Consider the following 21,428-nt stretch of genomic DNA (forward strand, 5'->3'; position numbering starts at 1 on the left):
CATATTCTTCCCCTCTTTAGAGGGGAAAATGTAAAATACAGCAAAGTTGCACAGTTTTTAGGGAATATATGTTATTTTTAGAACAATTTCTTTACTCCTTTTTTGTCTTCTCCGCTAGGTTTCCCTAGTAGCAAGGAAAAAATGAAGATTTTTTTACAAATTGTTTTAGATAACAAGAAAAATTGGTAGTTTAAAACTGTCAAGATTTTCCTCCCTTTTAGTAATTTCTAAGTAGTAAATCATAATCCTGTTATTTAAGTCTATTAAACCTTCTAAAACTAACAGAAATGTAATAGCAGTATATTGCTTTATTTGTTCCCATCCACAAATAAAATCTGTAATCTGTATTCATATCACCTGTGTATTATGTATACACAATACATTTAAGAAATATATATAATAACAGAGCCTTAAATAGATAATAGATATTTTCAATGCATTGCATTCAGATATGTGAATTACCATTATGTAAAATAAATACCAAGAATAGCATCAGAGCAGAGGTTGGGAAGAATTCCGCAAAGATGAACTATCTCTATTTTGCAAATTTAAACTGCAAGTACAACTGCATAGCAATGTACACTATAAAACACATGTGCTGATGACAAAAACTAGAAGAAATTGTAATTAATATTTCTTCAAGCCTCTCATTAATATAACCATTTCATATAGAGGTTTTCTGGCTTCATACCACCTTATGCAATATTTTCCCATGTACTTTCCCACTTAGAAGCCTTCAGTCCCAACTGGACTGTTTTATGATTTCACTGTTCATGTTTGTGACAGTTTGGCTGGGATCTACCCAGCTGGGAAGCAGCTCTGTGGAAAGGGACCTGGGGGTGCTGGTGGACAAGTAGTTCAGTATGAGTGAAGAGTGTGCTGTGGTGGCAAAGGAAGCCAACAGGATGCTGGGTTGCAACAACAAGGGCATCACCAGCAGAAATAAGGAAGTCATCATCCCACTCAGCACTTGTCAGGCCACACCTGGAATACTGTGTTCAGTTTTTACAAAAAAAGATGCAGACAGCCTGGAGAGGGTCCAGAGAAGGGCCACAAAGATGAGCAAAGGACTGGGAAACCTGCCACGTGAGGAAAGGCTGAGAGAACTGGGTTTGTTCAGCCTTGAGAAAAGAAAGCTTAGGGGAGACCTTATCACCATGTTCCAGCATTTAAAGGGTGGCTACAAAGAAGATGGAGACTCCCTTTTACACAGAGTCATGTGGAAAAGATGGGGGGTAATGGGTACAAGTCACTCCTGAGATTCCAGCTGGACACAAGAGGAAAATTTTTCACAATGAGAACAATCAGCAACAGGAATAATCTCCCTAGGGGAGCGGTGGATTCCTCAACACTGGAAACTTTTAGGATTCAGCTGGACAGGGCGCTTTGCCATCTTGTCTAGACAGTGCTTTTTCCAAGAAAGGTCAGACCAGACGTTCTATCCTCTAAAGAAAAATTGCAGGCAAAGCCCTCAAAAAAAAAAAAAAAAATTACAGAAATGTCTAAACATATGGTGTTTTACATGAACCAATATAAACAAATTATCTGTTGAAAAATCTTAAACTAAAGTCACATCTCTTGTAAATAAGCAATTAGAAAATAAAAAAATAAATCAAGACATTCACATAAATATAGCTTAATTTTTAAGGAATATATCTAATTAAGAAATAATTAGTATTGACCTGAGTAAACCAGGAAAAACACAGCAAGACTTTTATCATTTACATGTTAGCAAAATGATGCCAAGTAAAATTTCCATAATATTAAAAGTCTCTTCACACAATGCTAAGTATTTGTAACTGTAGTCCCCCACACCTCTCTCTCACTCATTTGCTATTATATATTGAAAAAGATCTAAAGAAGGAAAAACAAGAACACAGACGCATCTGTTTTCATTAATGTCTTCACCACAAAAGACTAATAAAGGGAAAAATGGAGATTCTCACAGCTCTGCTTGCAATGTGTAGCATTGCCAACATTTTTATGAGTTTCATTACTGTTAGTGGTTTTCTTGAAGTAAGTTCCACCTATCGAGTCCTGTCATATTTTCATTTTAAAGAGATAAATATGTAACTGCCAAAAAGAATTCAAGAGTTCAGATGATGCGGATCAAAAAAAGCCCAGAAAAAGGAACTCAATGCATCACTCAAACTCTCATGCAAGTTTTGGGGCTCTGACATATTCGAAATTCTTGGGACAGCTAACATTTCAGATGGTGAGAGTAGGATGCCTAAGGTTCAGCGTGACTGAAGTCTCCACAAATAACTTAGAAACACTGTAATTAAGAAATAATGATAGTGCACTAGCGATTTCATGCTGTCAAGCATGGAAACAAGATTTCCATTTGACTGCAATTGAAGCGAGATTTGAGTGGAATAGACAAAGTAGTTGCATATAAATCTGTTAGGATATGCTAAGGTTTATGATATCATACATTTGTGTTCATGCACTGACACATACCTTTGGACATATTTGTAGGTATTTAATCAAAGTATAGCAGAAAAGCAACCTGCATGCACACATATATGCAACGGACTGAAATGCAGCTGTATTTTTTTTTTTTAAGTGAATTGGTATATGAATTAGTCTCTTAATGTTTCATTGGTAAATGTTATCAGCCAGGACTATATTCACAAAACATACATTTTCATACATTTTATTTCTTGCAAACACTAGAGTTCACCTTTGATGCAAGAGAAAAATGGATTCTATTTACGCTCATGCAACATCAGTCAATTTATTAACTTAGGTCCAGCTGTAAGGCCAAAGTTTGCTGCTAGCTACACCCACGGCACACTACTCAAGAATAATTGCCATCAACGTGCTAACAGAGACAGCTGATATATTGGGGGGTGGGGGCCAAGATGACTCACAAAGGGTTCTAATTTCATTTCCACAGATCAAAATATAAAATTTTAGTATCACCCACCCACAGCTGGTCATCTGCCTCATCTGTGGGCCTGAGAAACAGATGAATCCTGCAGTGGACTTAAAATATAGCAGTCAGAAAGCTTTGAAGATGGCATGGGCAAGTGGATCCTGCACTCCAATAATTTTTTTATTATTTTTTTTTCTCCCTTTACAGTGCATAGTAATTTTTGTATCATTTCAATAGAGAAGACTTCATGGTCCATACTGCCATTTTTTCCTCAAAGTCTCTTACAGACACAGAAAAAGTACATAACAATAAACATGACCTATAAATAGAGGGCCCTATGAAACTATTGCATCATATTAGGACCCCTAAACCTTGATGCAAGAAAAAAAGGATGAAAAAGGATTGGATTTTGTAGATAACTTAACTGCACGTTCAACTGGACCATGATATTTAAATGATGAGATTTGTTGCAGCCTAATTCCCTCTAATGATGTTAAAGAAACATGCACAATGGAACACAGAATCCACAAACTGAATCTTTGAAGCATGCTTATTTCTTAATTTTATACAAATTCTTTTCACACATATTGCAAAAATATCATGCCACTCCACATTAATTAAAACTTACCTCTGCATAGAAATTACAAACCTGTTTAGTGTTTTTTACCACAAACACAGGCATATAGAGCTTTAAAATTGGGGCCCATTATCCTACAATGATTTTACAGATATCAAGGATTAAAACCACAGTTCTGAAGTCACGGAACTAATTATTACATGAGATGTTCTATTACACAGCTTCTTTTTTGAGGCTGATCACTTTTGAGTGGACTGCAATTGCATTGTTGACAGAATTAAGTATTAGAATTATTTTTAATGAACTAAATGCTAGGAAATTCCAGCCAACCATATACTACTTACATTAATATCCATAATTTGATGGAAGAGACATACAGTCTAAAAAGCATTAAAATGGAAACCAAACTCAATTTTCCACCAAAATTTCTTAGCATCGCTTATTAACTACCTGGGCTGTTTCACAAAAATTGAAGAAAAGGTAGGCTTGTGTGGTAAGTAATCCAAAGTCAAGGGTTTCCAGAAAATACAGCAGATTAGAATGGATAAAGCAGTACAGCTTTTGTGAAGACAGTGGAAAGGTTCTATACAATAGCAAAACAAATTTATTCTTAGATGATGGTCATATATAAAGAGCATAAAACAGGTCAGTATGTCTGAATAAGGAAATGCAGAAAGTGTAGGAAAAGTGTAAGTGAATGACATAAAACATCAAGAAAGCCAGAGGGAGTAGAAAGGTTAAGGAATGAAGTTAAAAGTGCAAGGGGAAAAAATACGCAAGAAGGTGGAAAATGAAAAGAAGATTGCAGGAGAGGATAAGATAGGTAATGTGATCTTCTTCAGGTACATAAAGAACAAGAGGTCAGAAAGGAGACAGCAGGTCCTCTAGCTGCAGATAGGAAATTATTAACAAAAAAGCATAATGAATTCATTGCCTTAGTTCTCACCCCCCCCCCAAAAAAACAAAAAAAAAAACCCCAACAACAAAAAAAAAGAGAAATAGTTATTACAGACCATATTTCATTTTTCATTAAAAAAAGAATCTATAGATTGTTATGGACCCACATTTCCAAGACAAGGAAATACCCATAGAAATCAAGGTCTTTCCAGCAATTAGAACATTAAGATTCTGAATTTTGACCAAATATCTAGATAAGACAGGCTTCTTTCTTTATTGGGAGGAAGAAGAGACATGGAGATTTGAGCAACCAAACTTCAAAAGCTTCTGTATTATATTCTGAACATTACTAATGGACCCGGAAAAGCTTATAGTGTTGCAAAATAACAAGTAAGGCCAAACCTTCAGGAGTTTGACTTGAGCCACAGGAAAGGTACTCTATTTCAAAATACACTGCAACATTTTTGAATGCTTGGCAAAGGATCAAGCAGCTCAGAACTTGTGCACTTTTTCCAGAGGAAAAAAACAAACAAAACAACAAACCAAACAAAAAATATATACCTAATAAGAGATTAAATAGGACCCTCCTTGGCATTCATAAAGACAAGATTAACAGTTTCTACTTAATCTATGGTTAGTTGGTAGAATGCCAATGTATCAAAATGGGTTGACTCACACAAACTAAAATAACCTGATGTTCCCATCTTTCCTCTAAACTTCTAAGGTGCGCCTTTGCATACATGAATGTAATCAGGCACATCTGAGTACACAGCAGACAAAAAATGTGAGAAATTGTACAGAACTGGAATATACAGGGTAACAGGTAGTACAGATCTAGGCTGTAGGAGCTCACCTAGTCTTTCCCTCCCCTCCATTCAGACCTGACATGCCCTTGCTAGAGAGGCACAACACATCAGCAGTCTCCATGAAATTGCTGTCATATCCATCATTGCAGAAGACTGGGAACACTTATGAATGTTTGCAAGGCCTGACTCCTTCCTTTCACTGTTGGAAAACATAAGGTCTGGGGAAAGGGCAAAGTGTCTTCCTAGGTATTTATGCTGCACCTAGAACAGTGAGCCTTCAGCAAGCTATTTTGAGGGTTGCTATAATAAAAAATAGACAAGGAAAAGAAAAAAAACCAAATGGATCATGCTAAAGAGTGAAGAAGTACCATGATTATCCAGCTCTGGGGCCCCCAGTACAGGAGAGACATGGAGCTGTTGGAGCGAGTCCAGAGGAGGCCAGGAAGCTGATCAGAGGGATGGAGCACCTCTCCTATGAGGACAGGCTGAGAGAGTTGGGATTTTTCAGCCTGGAGAAAAGGCGGCTCCAGGGAGATCTAATTGCGGCTTACCAGTACCTGAAGGGGGCCTACAGGAAAGATGGTGAGGGACTGTTTATCAGGGAGTGTAGTGACAGGACAAGGGGTAATGGGTTTAAGCTGAAGGAGGGTCAATTTAGATGAGATCTTAGAAAGAAATTCTTTACTGTTAGAGTGGTGAGGCGCTGGAACAGGTTTCCCAGAGAGGTTGTGGAGGCCCCATCCCTGGAAGTGTTTAAGACCAGGTTGGATGGGGCTTTGGGCAACGTGGTCTAGTGGAGGGTGTCCCTGCCCATAGCAGGGGGGTGGAACTAGATGATCTTTAAGGTCCCTTCCAACCCTAACTATTCTATGATTCTATGATTCCATTTAAATGCCTTAAAATGCAATTAATACGTAATAGCAAAAGTAGTTTCACAGATTATTAACATAGTATGACAAAAAAATGTTATTAGTCTCCTCTTGTTTTACTGAACACATCATTACTCTTTCCAGGAATGGTATTCTATTAGAAAATAATAATAAAAAGCCAAACAAAAAACCATGAAACCAAATTTTGTGTCATTTGTTACTGTCTCAGTAAACTCCATTTTTTATTTCTTACTGCTGTGCATTTCCACCTCCCACTCTTCAATGAGAAAATACTAATTTTGCCTGGTGTTTGGAGTTTGGGTTATTTTTAGCATGGAAATCCAAGCACACTACCTTGTCTTCACAGTTATAGGTTATAAACAAACCTTTGCTGATTTTCCCCTTTAATGAAACTTCACTGTTCCTCCTACAAATGACAGGACAGTGCTGTTGAACAGCAGGAATGTCAAAGCCATGCAAGCAGTTAGGTCTAAGAATAAAGCATATGCCCTCCAACAAAACTAACCGTTGACTTCTGTATGCTTTCCACATAAATGATATGCAGATGCTAGTGGCTTCTGAAATGAACCACAGTACCCTGCTGATATCTCATAACATTAAGATCTACAGTATGTATTGAATAGACTATTTACAGTAAAAATGAACAAGATATGGTAAATTAGAGTTTATATAAAAAAGATATCTTGTTCCCCCCAAGAGAAGACAGAAGAATATACATTAAAATAACATGAATTTTAACTTCATTTCCTGTCAAGTTTTCTTTTTATCCCATAAACCAACCTTGGGAGAAAGAAAGATATTTCCAGTAGCTGGAAATCTCATTTATATCCTAGCTGTGCAAGCAATTATTTAAATCTTACTTTTAAGAAATGTAACTCTGTAAAATTTATATGCTAAAATATTTGATTTGTGCACACACTTATGGTGACCACCTTGTTTTTGACCTTAGTAAACAATCAATGCCAAAAAGTTCCCTGTGAATTCAGGAGTCTGCCCGTACAGATCTCATTGAAGGATCTAGACCTTTGCTTCTGCTGGGTGTGTTCCTATTGTTGCATTTCTTCTTCCAGGTTTGATGAAATATCTGTTAATACACACTCTTGCCATTTCCTAATCTCAATGGAAAAAAAAAAATACTAATTATCTTTTAACAAACAATACCTGGTTTTCTCCAATTTATGGCATTCTAAAAAAAAAAAAAAGCCTTCTATGTCTAAATCCATTTGTTACAGAAGAATGGGAAGCAACAACTTTTTGACTAATCCATCACTCTCAGTTTTTAGATAAAAAGCGGGTTTTTTTTTTAGTTTGACAGATTCATTTACTTCACCCTTTCCCCATAGTAAAAGCAGTGCTAAGTCATGAACAATCATGTCAGAAACAAAGTTCAGCACCATGCCGGTACTGTCAGAACAAGGAACAAGCTTCCATACGATTCCTAGAGCGCTCTGTAGCATAATGTCATTTTACAGACAGAATGCTCTATTGGAGATTAGAGAGACCAACAGTCACTTGTTAACGAGACACAGACAGAGCCTCTTATCAAGCACCTCAAATCCGTTCTAGGCATCTCAGCCAGGCTATGCTGAAAGGTTGCACTGGAATAAAGGTGTTGCTGAGGGATGAGGTTTGTACAACCAATGGAGCTCTCCATCAGTAATAGAACTTGTGTGGTCACATGCACACTGTATCGATCTAACACACCATCAACAGTAGTGAAACTTTGCTGCTCTGAAACTTTTGGCCACAGTGAAACTTTCAGAAAGGAGCGTTAATGACAGAGTAATGTTAACCTCAGAGCAGACTACGTGAGCTTCTTGCATTTTGCATCTTCAAGACTTGTTGAAGTAGAAGGGGTTCTGATATAAAAGTAGAGTTGATTTCCTCTTCCTATACGAAAATGCCTATATTGGAATAATACCAGTATAACTGAGTTTCGACTGTGAATTGACCAATTTCTGATCCTAAGCCCGATGCTGTGCTAACATAGGTTTATAGAAATTATAGTCTGTAACTATTACATGAACAGGAGTGCAACTGCTGAAACATAAATCTCTGTGCTACGTTAATATTATTATGCCTACCTCAGGATATGGAGTAGCCTGCAGTTCCTTCATGTCAGCCATGACAGAGGGAACTCAATGTTTTTCAAGTGGCTGCCCATGGGTTTTTTTGAGATCCTACCTGTAGCAATTCATTATTTTTAGCATTCACAGTGACGAATTTTCCTCTTTTGCATAGGCATTATCATCAGCTTGCTTACTTAAAAGTCCGTGTAGGGATAGCTCTATTTCCTTCCATTCTCCTCCCCATGCCACTGGGCAGGGAGGGGTGAGTGAGCAGCTGCCTGGTGCTTAGTTACCGCCTGGGGTTAAACCACAACACAGACGCAGATTGGGAGCATCAGTGTTTTAAGAGGTTTTCTCTGTGTATCACTGATGTTTTAATTAAATCAAGCACATTTTGCTGAAATTTACATCTGCACAAGACCAAGCCCCTCCTCTCATGGAAGGCTGAGTGCCTTCTTTTTTTCAGGATATTAGTGGTAGATGACTGAGGTCTGACATTCCCCATCAACTGGTTTCAGCTCAAGGCAGAGCAGATCACTTTAGCTTCAGATAATTCTGCCAGTGCAGGCAATGAAGATTAAAATACAGTTTAGACCAGTCTTGAAGTTAGAAGTAAGTTTGTGGTTTTCCTTCTCAAAGAAATGCATGCTTCTGTGTGCTGACTATATATCTCCATACCGCATACTGCAGAGATGCAGTATCGGGGTATGATAAATCATTCTGAAAAGGATGTGGCTGCTGTAAAATGGACTTACAGAGAAGACAAATTCATTCTTCTGTACAGGATAAATTACAGCTGTTCACTTCTAGTTTTTTGCTACAATACTTTCAGTATCTGCAAAAACGCGTTCAAGTACTTAAAAATCCTCTCAAAATACTCCTTGGCACCTGACCAAGCTAGTTTTCTTCATGATTGTGAAGCATTTCCACTATTTGCTCCATATTAACCACAGAAGTCCATTAAGACTACAGCATCACCCTAAATATTTGGCTCAGTCACATAAACAGTCTCACATAACCTAAACTGAAGCAGTTCACACCAGAGATTTGGTTGCTGTTTATTGGTCTGAATTCTTTAGCCTGTTCTCAGTCTATTTGTTATCCAATGTACAGAAACAATACTGCATAGAGCTAATAGTCCTAATTTGCTTTTCAGTCCTGTAACATAAGTTTTCTAAATATCGCAGCCTGTCAATACCTGTTGCAAGGCATCCTTTCACAGAAGTGTGATCTGTCATTATAAAAAAAAGCTGAAAGCTGATTTCACACCTCTGCTTGTTAAGTATTTTCTAAAGCAAATAAAGCTCTTTACTTAAAAAATAATTAAAACTAACTCTTCATTAACAGTTCAAATTGCCTAGGTAAATTTGGTCACAGCTCTAATTTGCACGCTGTCACTGAATAGTTTTATCAAGCTTCTTCATTTCATGCTTGCAAAGGATCACTTTCTGATTATTTTTCTTCCACACATATTTATATGTGGCAAGCAGTTATGAAAAAGCCCATCAACAATGGCAACACCCTTTAAAATCTTGAGACCCAATTGAAAGCCCCCTCCCTCGTTGACCGATTGGCAATTTGCCACTGATGCTTAAGAGGTTACAGAACTGGACTTTACTGTTGTAGGGATTACATTCAGTGATGGGAAACAAGTTTATACAACTTCAGGCTTTCTCCTGTACCCAAGGAATGCCTAACCAAAATCTCATGCATTACCTGTAAAAAGTTAATGAAATATTGTTCTGATTTCTTCTGAGCCTACCTAACTTTGAGTAAGGAACAAAACATAGTTCATGGTTGCATGAAAGCATTCTGCCTACAAATACATTATCTATGTAAATTTGAGGTTTTGAAAATGAGCTCAGTGTTTTTAAGAGATTACCCCATAACCACTGCTTTTTCAGCCAGTCTTCACTGTCCCTCTATAGTTGAACCTGTTTCCTAATTCACTAGTCTTTTGTCAACACTTAGCACAACCAGGCTTCCAACTTCATTGAAATCCTTTAGTTGTTATTGCAGTTCTTTTTCTAGAAACACTTGTCTTGATTTTTTTACTAAAAGATACAACTGAAAAGTCACTAATATTTCTGCTCTGCTGGAATCAGAAAAGACTAGGGATCTGAAGTGAACTCAGAATTGCACAGATTATCAGTAATTTTTGCATGGTGTGTACCTCACTGTTTTGGACTAGAAAATCCATCTTAAAACTCCCCACCAAGTTCCTTCATCTTTTTTTACTCATCTGAATTTTTCAATACTAAATAAATTAGTTGCCACTGTCTGAAATTTCCAACTAGTCTTATTTATTCACTTCTTGAGAGAAAACCAGAGACGTTATTTTTGAGAGCATATTTGTAGAACTGAACAACATTTGCTCCCACTATATAGGGGCTCTAGGCTACCTGCTTATCTCACCAACCCAGAAACAATTCAATGATATGTCTGTATCCTGCTTAAGCCCCTTCTTCAGAGCATCATTTAGTAGTTTCATCAACAGGCTGTAGCAAGCCTCAAAATAAAACCATTCATTGTAAATCCCACTGGTTTACTCTGACCTGAAGAATTCCTATCAGGGTACTCTTTGTCAAATCTCTTTAAAAGAAAAAAGGAATTACTACACACTTTTTTAAAACAGTCTGTCTTTGCCGGGAATAACATGTCCTTACATCCTCTTGGTGGTCTTCATAAACAGCTTTCACTTGAAACTGAACTTGACTGATATTCTCTCACCTTTAAGGAGGCACCCCACAAAATTACAGGAACAAACATACAAGAAGCATCTACCTTTTTCCATTTGCAAAGACGATTTCATTAGCATAGTTCCACGCACATGAGAAAAAAAATAATTACCAATGGCTAATTTGAATGTAGTGGCTTTCAGAGTTTTGCTCTCTCACCCAGCTCTGGCCCAGTTTCATTTTCTCAACAGAAGCCATCATATTTTCAAATTTGCACATGATTAGGTCAGAATTACTATGGCACTTAATCACCCCGACATTAATATTTTGGTGGAATTTCACATACTTGTCTGTTTTTGAACTATTTAACTGATTTAATAAAAAATAAACTCATAAATCAATTGAATAAATAAATCTGTTTCAGGGAGTGGGGTGTCATTAACGTAGATGCCTTATATTCCTCTTGCAAGCTTGAGTTTCTTTTGCTAACAGACAAAAAATCTAAAGTCATCTGAAAACACAACTGCCATGCAAATGGGCTACACAAAATAGACTGGCAGGCCCTGACCCTCATACAGACTTTTTAAACTGTATTTTAAAATATTTTCTATCTTTTACTAAAAATATCTTTTTTTAAAAAAGGCATTAGAAAGAGGGGATTAACTCAGACAATCAACAATTGTCTGAGTAGAATTGAGTACTCCTAATTTAATCATGTTTCTCTTCTAATGAATATAGAGAAAAACTCCCGCAGGTTTTTCAATATTCCTCCAGGAGAAAAAGGGCAGCAAAAAGCAGAATTTCAAACATTCAATGAAAGAAATAATAACAAATTTTTATAATAGATTACATTTTGAGGTACATGGATGGTAAAATCTGCAGAGTTCTATGAAATACTGTGATCACCAAAGCTCTATTTTATGCCCTATTAACATTTTTTTTAATTCTCATCCCTTGCGTATATACGCACTAAGCATAGGAAATGAATCAGTGCTCATGTACAGCAGCCCTCTGTGCAGCTGGAAGGATTCAAACAGATTTCATCTTTTTATCCTTGCTCCACCACTGATTATATACTTGATAGTATGATGGCTTGCAAAGAACTTCTTTGAGATCTATTCTTTCCTTGTTTGCCCTTTGCTTTGAACTTTTTCTTTCAGGACATCAATACTAGTCAGGGGGGAGCTCAAACAAAACCAGAAAACAAAAACACTTTTGAGAGAAATTTAAGGGTCTTTCAGGTAATTCATCTTTTGATGTACCAAGGAAATCAGGGAGAAAATCCTGCTGCCTTCCTGACACCGTGAAACATCTCTATTGGAAAACAATGGGCTAGATTCAAAAGACAGACTAATCAAGTTGAGGGTTCTCCTACAGAACTTTTCAACTACATTTTGCACAACAGGATGCCAGTGAGCATGCTGAGCAGAGTGCTATATAACAGGTTAGAAAGCACTACAGCCTATTAGGATATACATTCACATTGCTCTGCATAATCTACTACACTGCACTATTTGTATATAATTTGCATTGCTTCAAAAAGGCTCCTCTAGGGAAATGTTTTTGTCTTAATTTAAGTGTATACTTTGCCAGATCAGATAGGAGGATCATTTGTGGTTTGATGCATTAGGTTGAAAAGACTACTATGATTTCCCAGTAAAAAAATATTCAAGGTTTATAGTGCACACATTAAGGTGGAAAGCCACTGACAAAATAAGAAACAGCTGGTAAATGAAGACAAGGAACAGTGTTAAAAAGAGAAACTGCAATGTTTTTCTTTTAAGAAGGACATCAGTAACTACCATAAATCCTATGTGAGTGGTTAACATACATTTCACTGTAGACCTGGATGAGAAATAGATGTTTCAGTGTTGAAAACCAACATATGGTAAATTTTAGCAGTGCTGTTTGAGCAAGTATGACTAGTCATCTAACTGGCAAACTCTTCCACAGGAGGAGAAAAGCAGCACAAAGTACAAGTATTGATTACTACACAGCAGAAGACAAAACAGAGGTCAGGGATGGCAGTAGGGCTGTCGCCAGAGCCTGTGCCCCATGTGGGTAGATGTACCGCCTGCTCCCTGCTGCATGAGGATATGGAGGTCAGCCCCTCATGGTGTGGCAGAAGTGGCAACACGCAAACGTACTAGCCATTTAGCATTTTGAATTCTGCTGCTCGCTGGATCAAAGCTGCCAGACAATTTCTCTGACTGCATATTTCAAGAGCTAGATAGAAAACATGAATTGACAGATCCTCTATTTATACTATGCATTTCAGGACATTGTGGTGCAGTTATTTTACAGATTTGAGAGATGGAATTTCAATGCAGAGAAACATAGCATTTATTGACAAGGAAAGGAATCCTTAGTAAAATCTTTGTAGGAGACATACATCTGACAGAGATGTGTGTGCTAACATTTTCATATTAACAGAATCTTCTTTATCTCTATTAAAAGATATCCATTATATTCCATTGATAACTTGACAATTAAAAAGAAAAAGTATAACCATGCAGCACCTTAGTGGCAACTTCCTGGAAAGATCTCCTGTTGTCCAAACACAATTTTGTATTCACAAATCAAATGCATACACAATGTTCAGTCAGTATTTCGACTAAAGATAAATGACATAGATTACATGCAGAAAGCAGAGTAGAATTTTGATTGCATGTAAAAATAAACACATTTACCATTTCCTAAGGACAAACAGTTCCTCTGGAAATTTTATAGGACAGTAGTCACAATTTAGCCTTCAATGACTGCAGCCCTTTCAAAAGCAAATATGTATTAAAAAAAAATGTATTATCAACATAGAGGCAGAGATCCTATTGCTATAAGTACTCACCTCATAATTGGCAATTGCTTCTCTATCAAGGCTTCGGGTCACGGAGACATCCCCACTGATCTCATTGATTTTAAAAATTCCTTTTGGATCTTGATCTACTCCCTTACCAGAGAGTCGAAACTTTGCTCCCTCTGTCCCTTCACTGCTGATGACCTGCATGGTGGAAGACAAGAAGTTACACATCGTTTTATAAAAACTTTTAAAGTAATTCTAAAACCACATCTTCTACCTAATGTTGAGGTATGTTTCCTGCCAATAATATATCAGTATAAAATACAGTTCATGGTAATATATACTATGTAACTGTAAAATATAGTTTCAATCATTCACAAAACACTATGCAATTCTTGTGTTAAACCCCCGGAAAAGCCAGCCAAGTCCTTAGTCAGTTCCTATCTTATCTTTACTGTCTTCTATTTCACTACTTAAAGTTTCTATTATTCCATTGCTACTGTATTCACTCTATGTCTAGAATTTGACATTTTATTTAATTCTATTTCTTTTTTTTCAGTTAAATTGATAAAACAGCTACAAACTTACAAAAAAAGACAAATTCCATTGAGTGGCATAAAGCATGCTTATTTCACAACAGCCCTTACAAAACCAGAGAACCATCACACATTATTTTCCAATTAGTCAGTTCTTTTTATTAGCCATCATAAAGTCATTACAAAATAGATTACTTTCAAGTTCCCCCCCCACCACTCCCTTCTTCACTCCTCTTTTCCCAGGATTTTAAACCAAGGGAAAAAACTACTCATGAAAATATCTGGGTTTCCTGCCCAGAACTCTGCTTAGTCACACAGTTGGAATTCCTCCACTTTCCAAATTTACATGTATATTTATATGTATACACACGTGTGTACAGGAACTCCTTGTTACTATCACTACCTTATTTCCCCATAAGAAAAAAATCCCTAAAAATCCAATTTCAAGGTTGTCTCACATTACTGACAGTAGCATATGTAAACTTGCAGAGCTACACAATGTCTGTTATAAGCTACATGCTTTGCAAATTTGTATTTGTACATCAGAATCTAGGAGGATTATAAATTAATCTTGCCCTTTAAGGCTGACAATCTTGCCAAGCCATTCCTTCCCTCTGTTGTTTCATGTTCTTTTGTTTCTAGCGATTTTATATCGTTAATATTTCCACAGAAACATTAAGTCAAATATTTATATGCTGGTCTGAATCACAGCTCATGAAGAGGAAGGGAAAAAGTGGCCTTCGAAATCTGGACCTGCTCCCATTTTGAGATAATAAATATGCAGAGCGTTTAATAATGTCCCTGAGGAAATACATGTTTGTTGCCCTATTGCTGTGGGTTCAGCAACGCTGGTTTGCAGATTACTGGGCAGTGAGACTTTGACTAAACTCCATAATCATTATTCCTTTATTTTAATTGAGAAAAAATTGCCACAAGTTAGGAAATAGGAAATCGGCATTTTCAGAGATAAAGTTTCAATTCTCAAGCCCTTTGGGGAAGGGAGAAATTTCAAAGTAAAAACCTGATTCACTTTTTTTTTTCTTCCTTCGTCCAAGTCAGAAACACTAATGGGTGAAGTTTTCTTCTTGTGTATTTTTGAGTATGTCATACCAAAACACAGAGGCAGACAACACTGCAGGTGACAAAAGGGCAAAGTAACTTTGTGACTTCAGGTTTTTTTGTCATGACACTGAAATTTAATGGTTCCTACTGAAAAGGTTCCTGCTGTTCAATTCATTTTTTGCCCAATCCCTGGTGTTTTTTACACTAAGCCTAAAAAAAAAGTGTTTTTCTTAATGTAAAGTTATGCTTACGATTTTACAATGTCATGACCATTGCTCACTTTTGTAGGGAAAAGATGAATTGATCATCTTTTGCCCTGATTTCTGAGATCTTATTACAAGACAGGTACACCTTCCCATCCAATATAAGAGCAGTGGTTTGAAAGGCCTGAAGTCAGCCACAGGTCAGCACAAAAATCTAATTCACAGGTGTCTACACAACAGCCATTTCCACCGTAGCCATCAAACATTACCTCACTGTTTATGACAAATTTAAGATGTAGTATAGGCACAATGCCCCAGTTGTTACAAGTCACAGAAAGCAAAACAAATCATGGGCTGTGCAAAGGAATTTATCAGAAAAAAATCCAGATAATCATATGCAGATATTTCTCCACACTAGATAGAAAGGCAGGAGTGTAATAATAATAATAGTAAGGGTCCCTGCAAATCTGACTGGAGGGAAAATTTCCTCTCAATTCCAAATTTAGCAAAGATCTTAACCTTGAGTTTGATGGCAAGACATCCCAATGTGGTACCTGAAAGATTTGTACACCTTGAAGCTACGACACATCCCATATCTCATCCCCACTTGAGCTGTAAACCATTCTTCAGCATATAATGTATAGGACCAACAGAGTTACCGGACAGCAGAGTTTTTTCTAAATGACTGGATGTGCCCATTCAGCTTTTTCAAAGCTTCAGGAAGCAGTCACATTCACGGTGCAAGTACGTGCAGACCCTTCTCTCCTATCTATTTATTCATCTATGCATCTAGTTACGATGCGACTTATGATACAGCAACCTATGCTTGATATAGCAATAAGAAGCCCAGGTTAGACGTGCTGCATGTATCACTGCATTGTTTGTTCAAGAGCAATGGTCGTTGCACAAAAAGTAATTTTCAGAAGTATGATTCTTTAAAATGTTCAATTAGCCACAAGAGGGAGCTACATACTCCCAGGAACGTAAGAAAGAACATTAACATCTCCTAATTAAGATGCTTATATAATGGCTGCATAGTTCAAAGAAAGTGCATTTCCCAGTTCACACTAAGCTCAGTACAATGAAAAGTTTAATAAAAATCAGACTTAATTTGCCATATGGTTTGGTGCTTCAACAAGAGCAAGGAAGAAAGAACAGGAGGATTGTCTGACATCTCCTCTGGCAAGACTGCTATTCTGAATACTGTCATAAACACAGCACTGTTCATATGAAAATTTCCTAGCTTACCATGTATTTACACAACGATGCTTTCCCAATTTACTGCTTGAGAAAAAATAAGGCCAGATTTTTTCTGCTGGAATGTTTACTTTGGGATGTCATTTTTACATTTCTAAAATACGTAAATGACTTTCCCACAGTTACTACTACCTGAAGCCCAGACAGAAGCACTTATTTCTGTAATTTGTTCATGGCTTTAGGAACTTCAGTGCAGGTTCTAATATTGAAAAATGTCTGCACCATGTGACAGTGGCTACATGTTGCATATAAAGACGCTTCAGTCTTAGGAAATGGTCCAGTTAAGGTAGCACAGACCCAAGCACCCACCTACTAAGAATTTGGATGAGGCAGGCATACTTTATCTGGCCTCCCAATTTCTACCTATTTCATTTTCCCTTGTTCTGATCTCACAGTTCAGAAGGGCCTTGACATTGCATGGGCAGATGGCATAGACAGAACAGATGCCAGCTGAGCATCCCACAATAATACGGACTGTTAAAGGCCATTTCCTCACCCAGCACCCAAACGACAGTATTCGATGTAGACTTAGACAGTACTCACTTCCCCACACCTGATAACACTTTCCCATGTCAAGGGTACATTGGAGAATAAATGTATTGAAAACTGAAGTGATCCATGCTAGCCTTGTCAGGACCACATATATAGCATCCAAGACAAACCAGTATTTTTTTTTTCTTTTTTCTTTTTCAAAAAGGCAGAGATTGTATTATTCTGCTCAACTAAAAGACGCTTTCAAGAAAACAGAATGTTACTTAGCTGACAGGATCTGCTTTTTGCTGAACCATGGCCAAAACGTATTTACCAAGTGCTATTTTTCAGCTGACATTATGTATCCCTCCCAGCTAAACTCATTTCAGCAATGTGATCCCCCTGTTGCTACGGGTTTATCGCAAAAGTAAATCAGACTGTTCTCAAGAGAAGAAGAGTAATAGAAGTACAAAAACCCACACTACCCCCAGAGAGAGACTTCACAGTTCTGCAACCCCAGCAAATCTGTCCTTAACAGCACCATCCCTATTTACCAGGTTCTGTCTTCTGTCTTGTTTGCCTCAACCACTTCCATAATTTGTTAGTTCTTGACACCACCTGCATTAGAGAGCCATCACATTAGTTTCACTTTTTAATTAAAAAACAAATCCTGCCCTCAGACAGGAATATTTCGTTCAAATCCCTGTACTTTTCATTTCAGAGTGTTACACTGTTTCTCGTGCGTTTTTTTTATTTTGGGGGGGTTGTTTGGTTTTGGTGTTCCCCTCCTTCCCTAGCCTCCCTGGAAGCAAATTTATCCATGGAATATTAAGAGGTGAACTATTTTTGCCTTTAATTACTATATTCTACAAAAGGAAAACAATGGTTTAGGCCCATTGTTTAGATATCATATATGTAAACAGACACTTCCTGTCCTGGCACAATGAAAATCACTCTTTACAGGCAGAGGCTCCATCTGCTCTGTACTGACTCAAATAATCTTTCAACCAAAACAAATGCAAAATATTCCCATTATTATTCAAAAGCACTAACAGAAACTGCTTCATTACTATAAGCTAAACATACAAAACCTGTGGTTAGAAAGCACTTTATATAATTTGCTGAGTTTAATAATTCATTAAATCTATTGCTTTTCAATGCCTCTATCTTCATTAATTAAATACTAGATATACTAGTTTAGTTAAGCATGGGAATCAAATTCTGCTCTTTGACAAAGGGAGACACATTGGTCCAATCTGACCTTTGCTTTCTCTCTGACCAGGACTTTCTGCAGAATTCATTCAATATACAGGTCATAGCCAAGAACATCCGGGTGATTTATTCACATAAGTAACAGTAACAGAAATTATAAAGCTCCTCTGTAACAATGTTCATGATAGTTAGGAATAAAACCAACACACTATATACGACAGCATATATTTTAGGTAACACTTTTTTCTTGTTCGTAAACATAAGCGTGGCTGTTAGCCTTATAGCTTCCTTTCATGGTCACCAAACTTAAAAAATAATTAGTAACCAAACCACATCTGGACAAATGCCCATTCAGTATGTTATCTAAAACACAAGCTAAGTTAATATAGACACATATGAACAATATTTGCAAAGTTCAAATAAACAACACAACAAAACTTCAGCAATTAAAGATGCTTATGCAATACAATAATGCAGGCAATATCACAGTCCTAAATTTCAAAACATTTCCAGAGAAGTTTTCAATCTCTAGTCTATGTATGAGGCAAGATTTTTCAAAGCTGTATAAATCTCCTAGACCATGTGTTTTCACTGCAAAGCTTAAACCAGCCAGTCAATCACCCAAATTCTAATATTTGTGCTTGCGCTGGAACAGCACACCAGAAACCAGAAGCACAGAATGAAAAGGGAAATGAGACAGCAATAGGAATATACAACACTGACCCAACCTCCTATGACAGCCGAGGCAAAGGAACGCAGCCAAAGTCAAGGTGAAGTGTTTGGTTTCTCAGGGAGCCAAAGCTGGGGAAAACTACATTTAGTAGAGCAGGCATTGCTTCTGTGTCATCAACTACAAATATTTTGCTTGATGCTGTTGACGGTTCTACTAAGAATACATAGATATATTTCCCAGAGACAGAAAAACGTATGTAGACAACAGACTTGATTTAACTCAGAGAAAGCCATAATTTAGTAATTTTAAACTTTAAAATCTATTTTCTATGTCAGATCCCCAAGATTCAGTTTTAACTGGGTGAAACACATGACTGGAAAGTGTCTGAATTTTGTGCTTTAACATTAAAACATTAAAAACTCAGTAGCCACTGGGCAAACCTGCTATTACAAGATTAGCCATTACTCCTTTTTTACAAGGGCATCTAGTGATAGGACAAGGGATGATGGCTTTAAACTGAGAGTAGATTTAGATTAGATATTAGGAAAAAAATCTTCCCTGTGAGGGTGGTGAGGCCCTGGCACAGGTTGCCCAGAGAAGCTGTGGCTGCCCCATCCCTGGCAGTGTTCAAGGCCAGGTTGGATGGGGCTTTGGGCAACCTGGGCTGGTGGAGGGTGTCCCTGCCCATAGCAGGGGGTTGGAACTAGATGGGCTTTAAGGTCCCTTCCATCTCAAACCATTCTGTGATTCTTATTTGCATTCTTTTGCATCGGTTCTCTTAAGACTTATGAATTACAGAAAAAAGTTCCTCAAACAGAAAAACATGTATTATTAAGATAGTGCATCTGTAAACTGAAGCCTTTTTAATAGCTGTAAAAAAATTCTGAAGTATTGAGTACTGGGTGTACTAATACCTTGAATGTGGAAACTTTTATACCAACTGTCAGAGATTTAACATGGGAATAAAAAAAAAAAAAATCAGGAGTTGAAATTAAATGAATTGTGAAAATGAAAATCATACACCAATATTCTCAAGAGGGGTTTTTAGCATCTTAACTATGAGCTTTGTCATGGAAAACATTTCAGGAAGTGTCAAATTTAGGAACAACATTGTGAGAATTAAAGCACATAGTTTTAGCATATTTTTGATCAGTTTGCAAGACTGATTGGGTGCTGCATAGTACAAATGTTCCTTGCCTGAAGCAACCCAAACAAAACTACATGAATACTCTTGTCAGGTATCATATGCAGAAGTTTATGTACATGAAGGAAATAGAATTTGTATTGCTTGAAATGTAGATGTTCTGTTTAAGTATTTTGTTGGACTGGGGCTCTGCTTCCTATAGAAGTTACTATACCAACTATTATTTCATTACGTCAGTGCAAATACAATGTTTTAGCAGCTATAATAAAAACAATTCTAAATCTGAAATTTGTCAAGGTTAATAAATTCCATAGATAAATATTTCAACAAAATACCTTAATGTATGAAAATGACACAATATATTAAAAAGCAGTGAAGTTGTTTCACCACCAGTGCTCATTTTTTGAGGTCTTTAGAATAATCAACACAAATAGGATATTTGATATTCAATCAAAAAATATTTTCTCAACATAATGGCTTTTTATCATAATTACGCATAAACTTTTACAAAATTCAGATCAATTTTGTAGTAGCACACACAGGTGTCCAAATTAAACAAAATGAATTTATGCACGTGGAAGCCCTGTGCAGCAGCGGCTCCCTTCAGCTTGATGTTCATTATTGTAGTTGTACACAAATGCAACAATTCCCCTTGAAGAATCAGTTGCAGCACTGAGGCCTGCAGGCTTCATCTACAATTGCACCAAATTTGAGGATTTAACCAATATAAATAGCTAACAGCGAGCATTTGTTCATAGACCAAAGTAAAGCAATTCAGTGAACACACCAAGATATGCATTCTCTTTTGTAGCAGGTAATCTTTCAGTTTCCTTTTACTCTTAATTAATAAAGAGCGAGAAGATTTATTACAAATAATTTTCACTTCCCCTTTTCCTAAGTAATAGTCGATTTCACATATATACCTGCCAACTCTGGATTCAGTACACAACAATTTCCTCCTACTGACAGCACAGAATTTATAAACGCAGTTTTTTGTAATCTCAAAGGAAAATGACCTGGAAGTACTTTCACAGAAGGCCTGGATATTTCACTGGCTGATTTGGCATTTCAGTAGCCATTTAATCACCATATTTTAATTGCCATTTAAGTTACTAACTTGCAACAAACCCTGTTAGTTGGAGAAATTTGAGGACCACTGTCTTTTGAGTGACAGGCAGATGGAGTAGTGCAAAAGCTATGGTTAGTTGTTAGAAAAAATCTAACTGTGATTGACAATATTAAATGAAGAACTCCTCAAAAGATGCCCCCCATCCCCCC

The 21,428-nt window shown here is 37.0% G+C and overlaps 1 protein-coding gene across 3 annotated transcripts in view; it reads right to left on the reverse strand.

Moving 5' to 3' along the window:
- CDH13 (cadherin 13) overlaps nucleotides 1-21,428 on the reverse strand; it is a 500,702-nt gene that overhangs the window by 252,694 nt on the left and 226,580 nt on the right. For all 3 annotated transcript variants that reach the window (XM_054840727.1, XM_054840728.1, XM_054840726.1), the window contains one exon: nucleotides 13,641-13,793. In XM_054840727.1, the coding sequence (XP_054696702.1) occupies nucleotides 13,641-13,793 (153 nt within the window). The remainder of the gene's footprint in view (nucleotides 1-13,640; nucleotides 13,794-21,428) is intronic.

The sequence above is a fragment of the Grus americana genome, chromosome 13, assembly GCF_028858705.1.
Source record: "Grus americana isolate bGruAme1 chromosome 13, bGruAme1.mat, whole genome shotgun sequence".
Lineage (NCBI taxonomy): Eukaryota > Metazoa > Chordata > Aves > Gruiformes > Gruidae > Grus > Grus americana.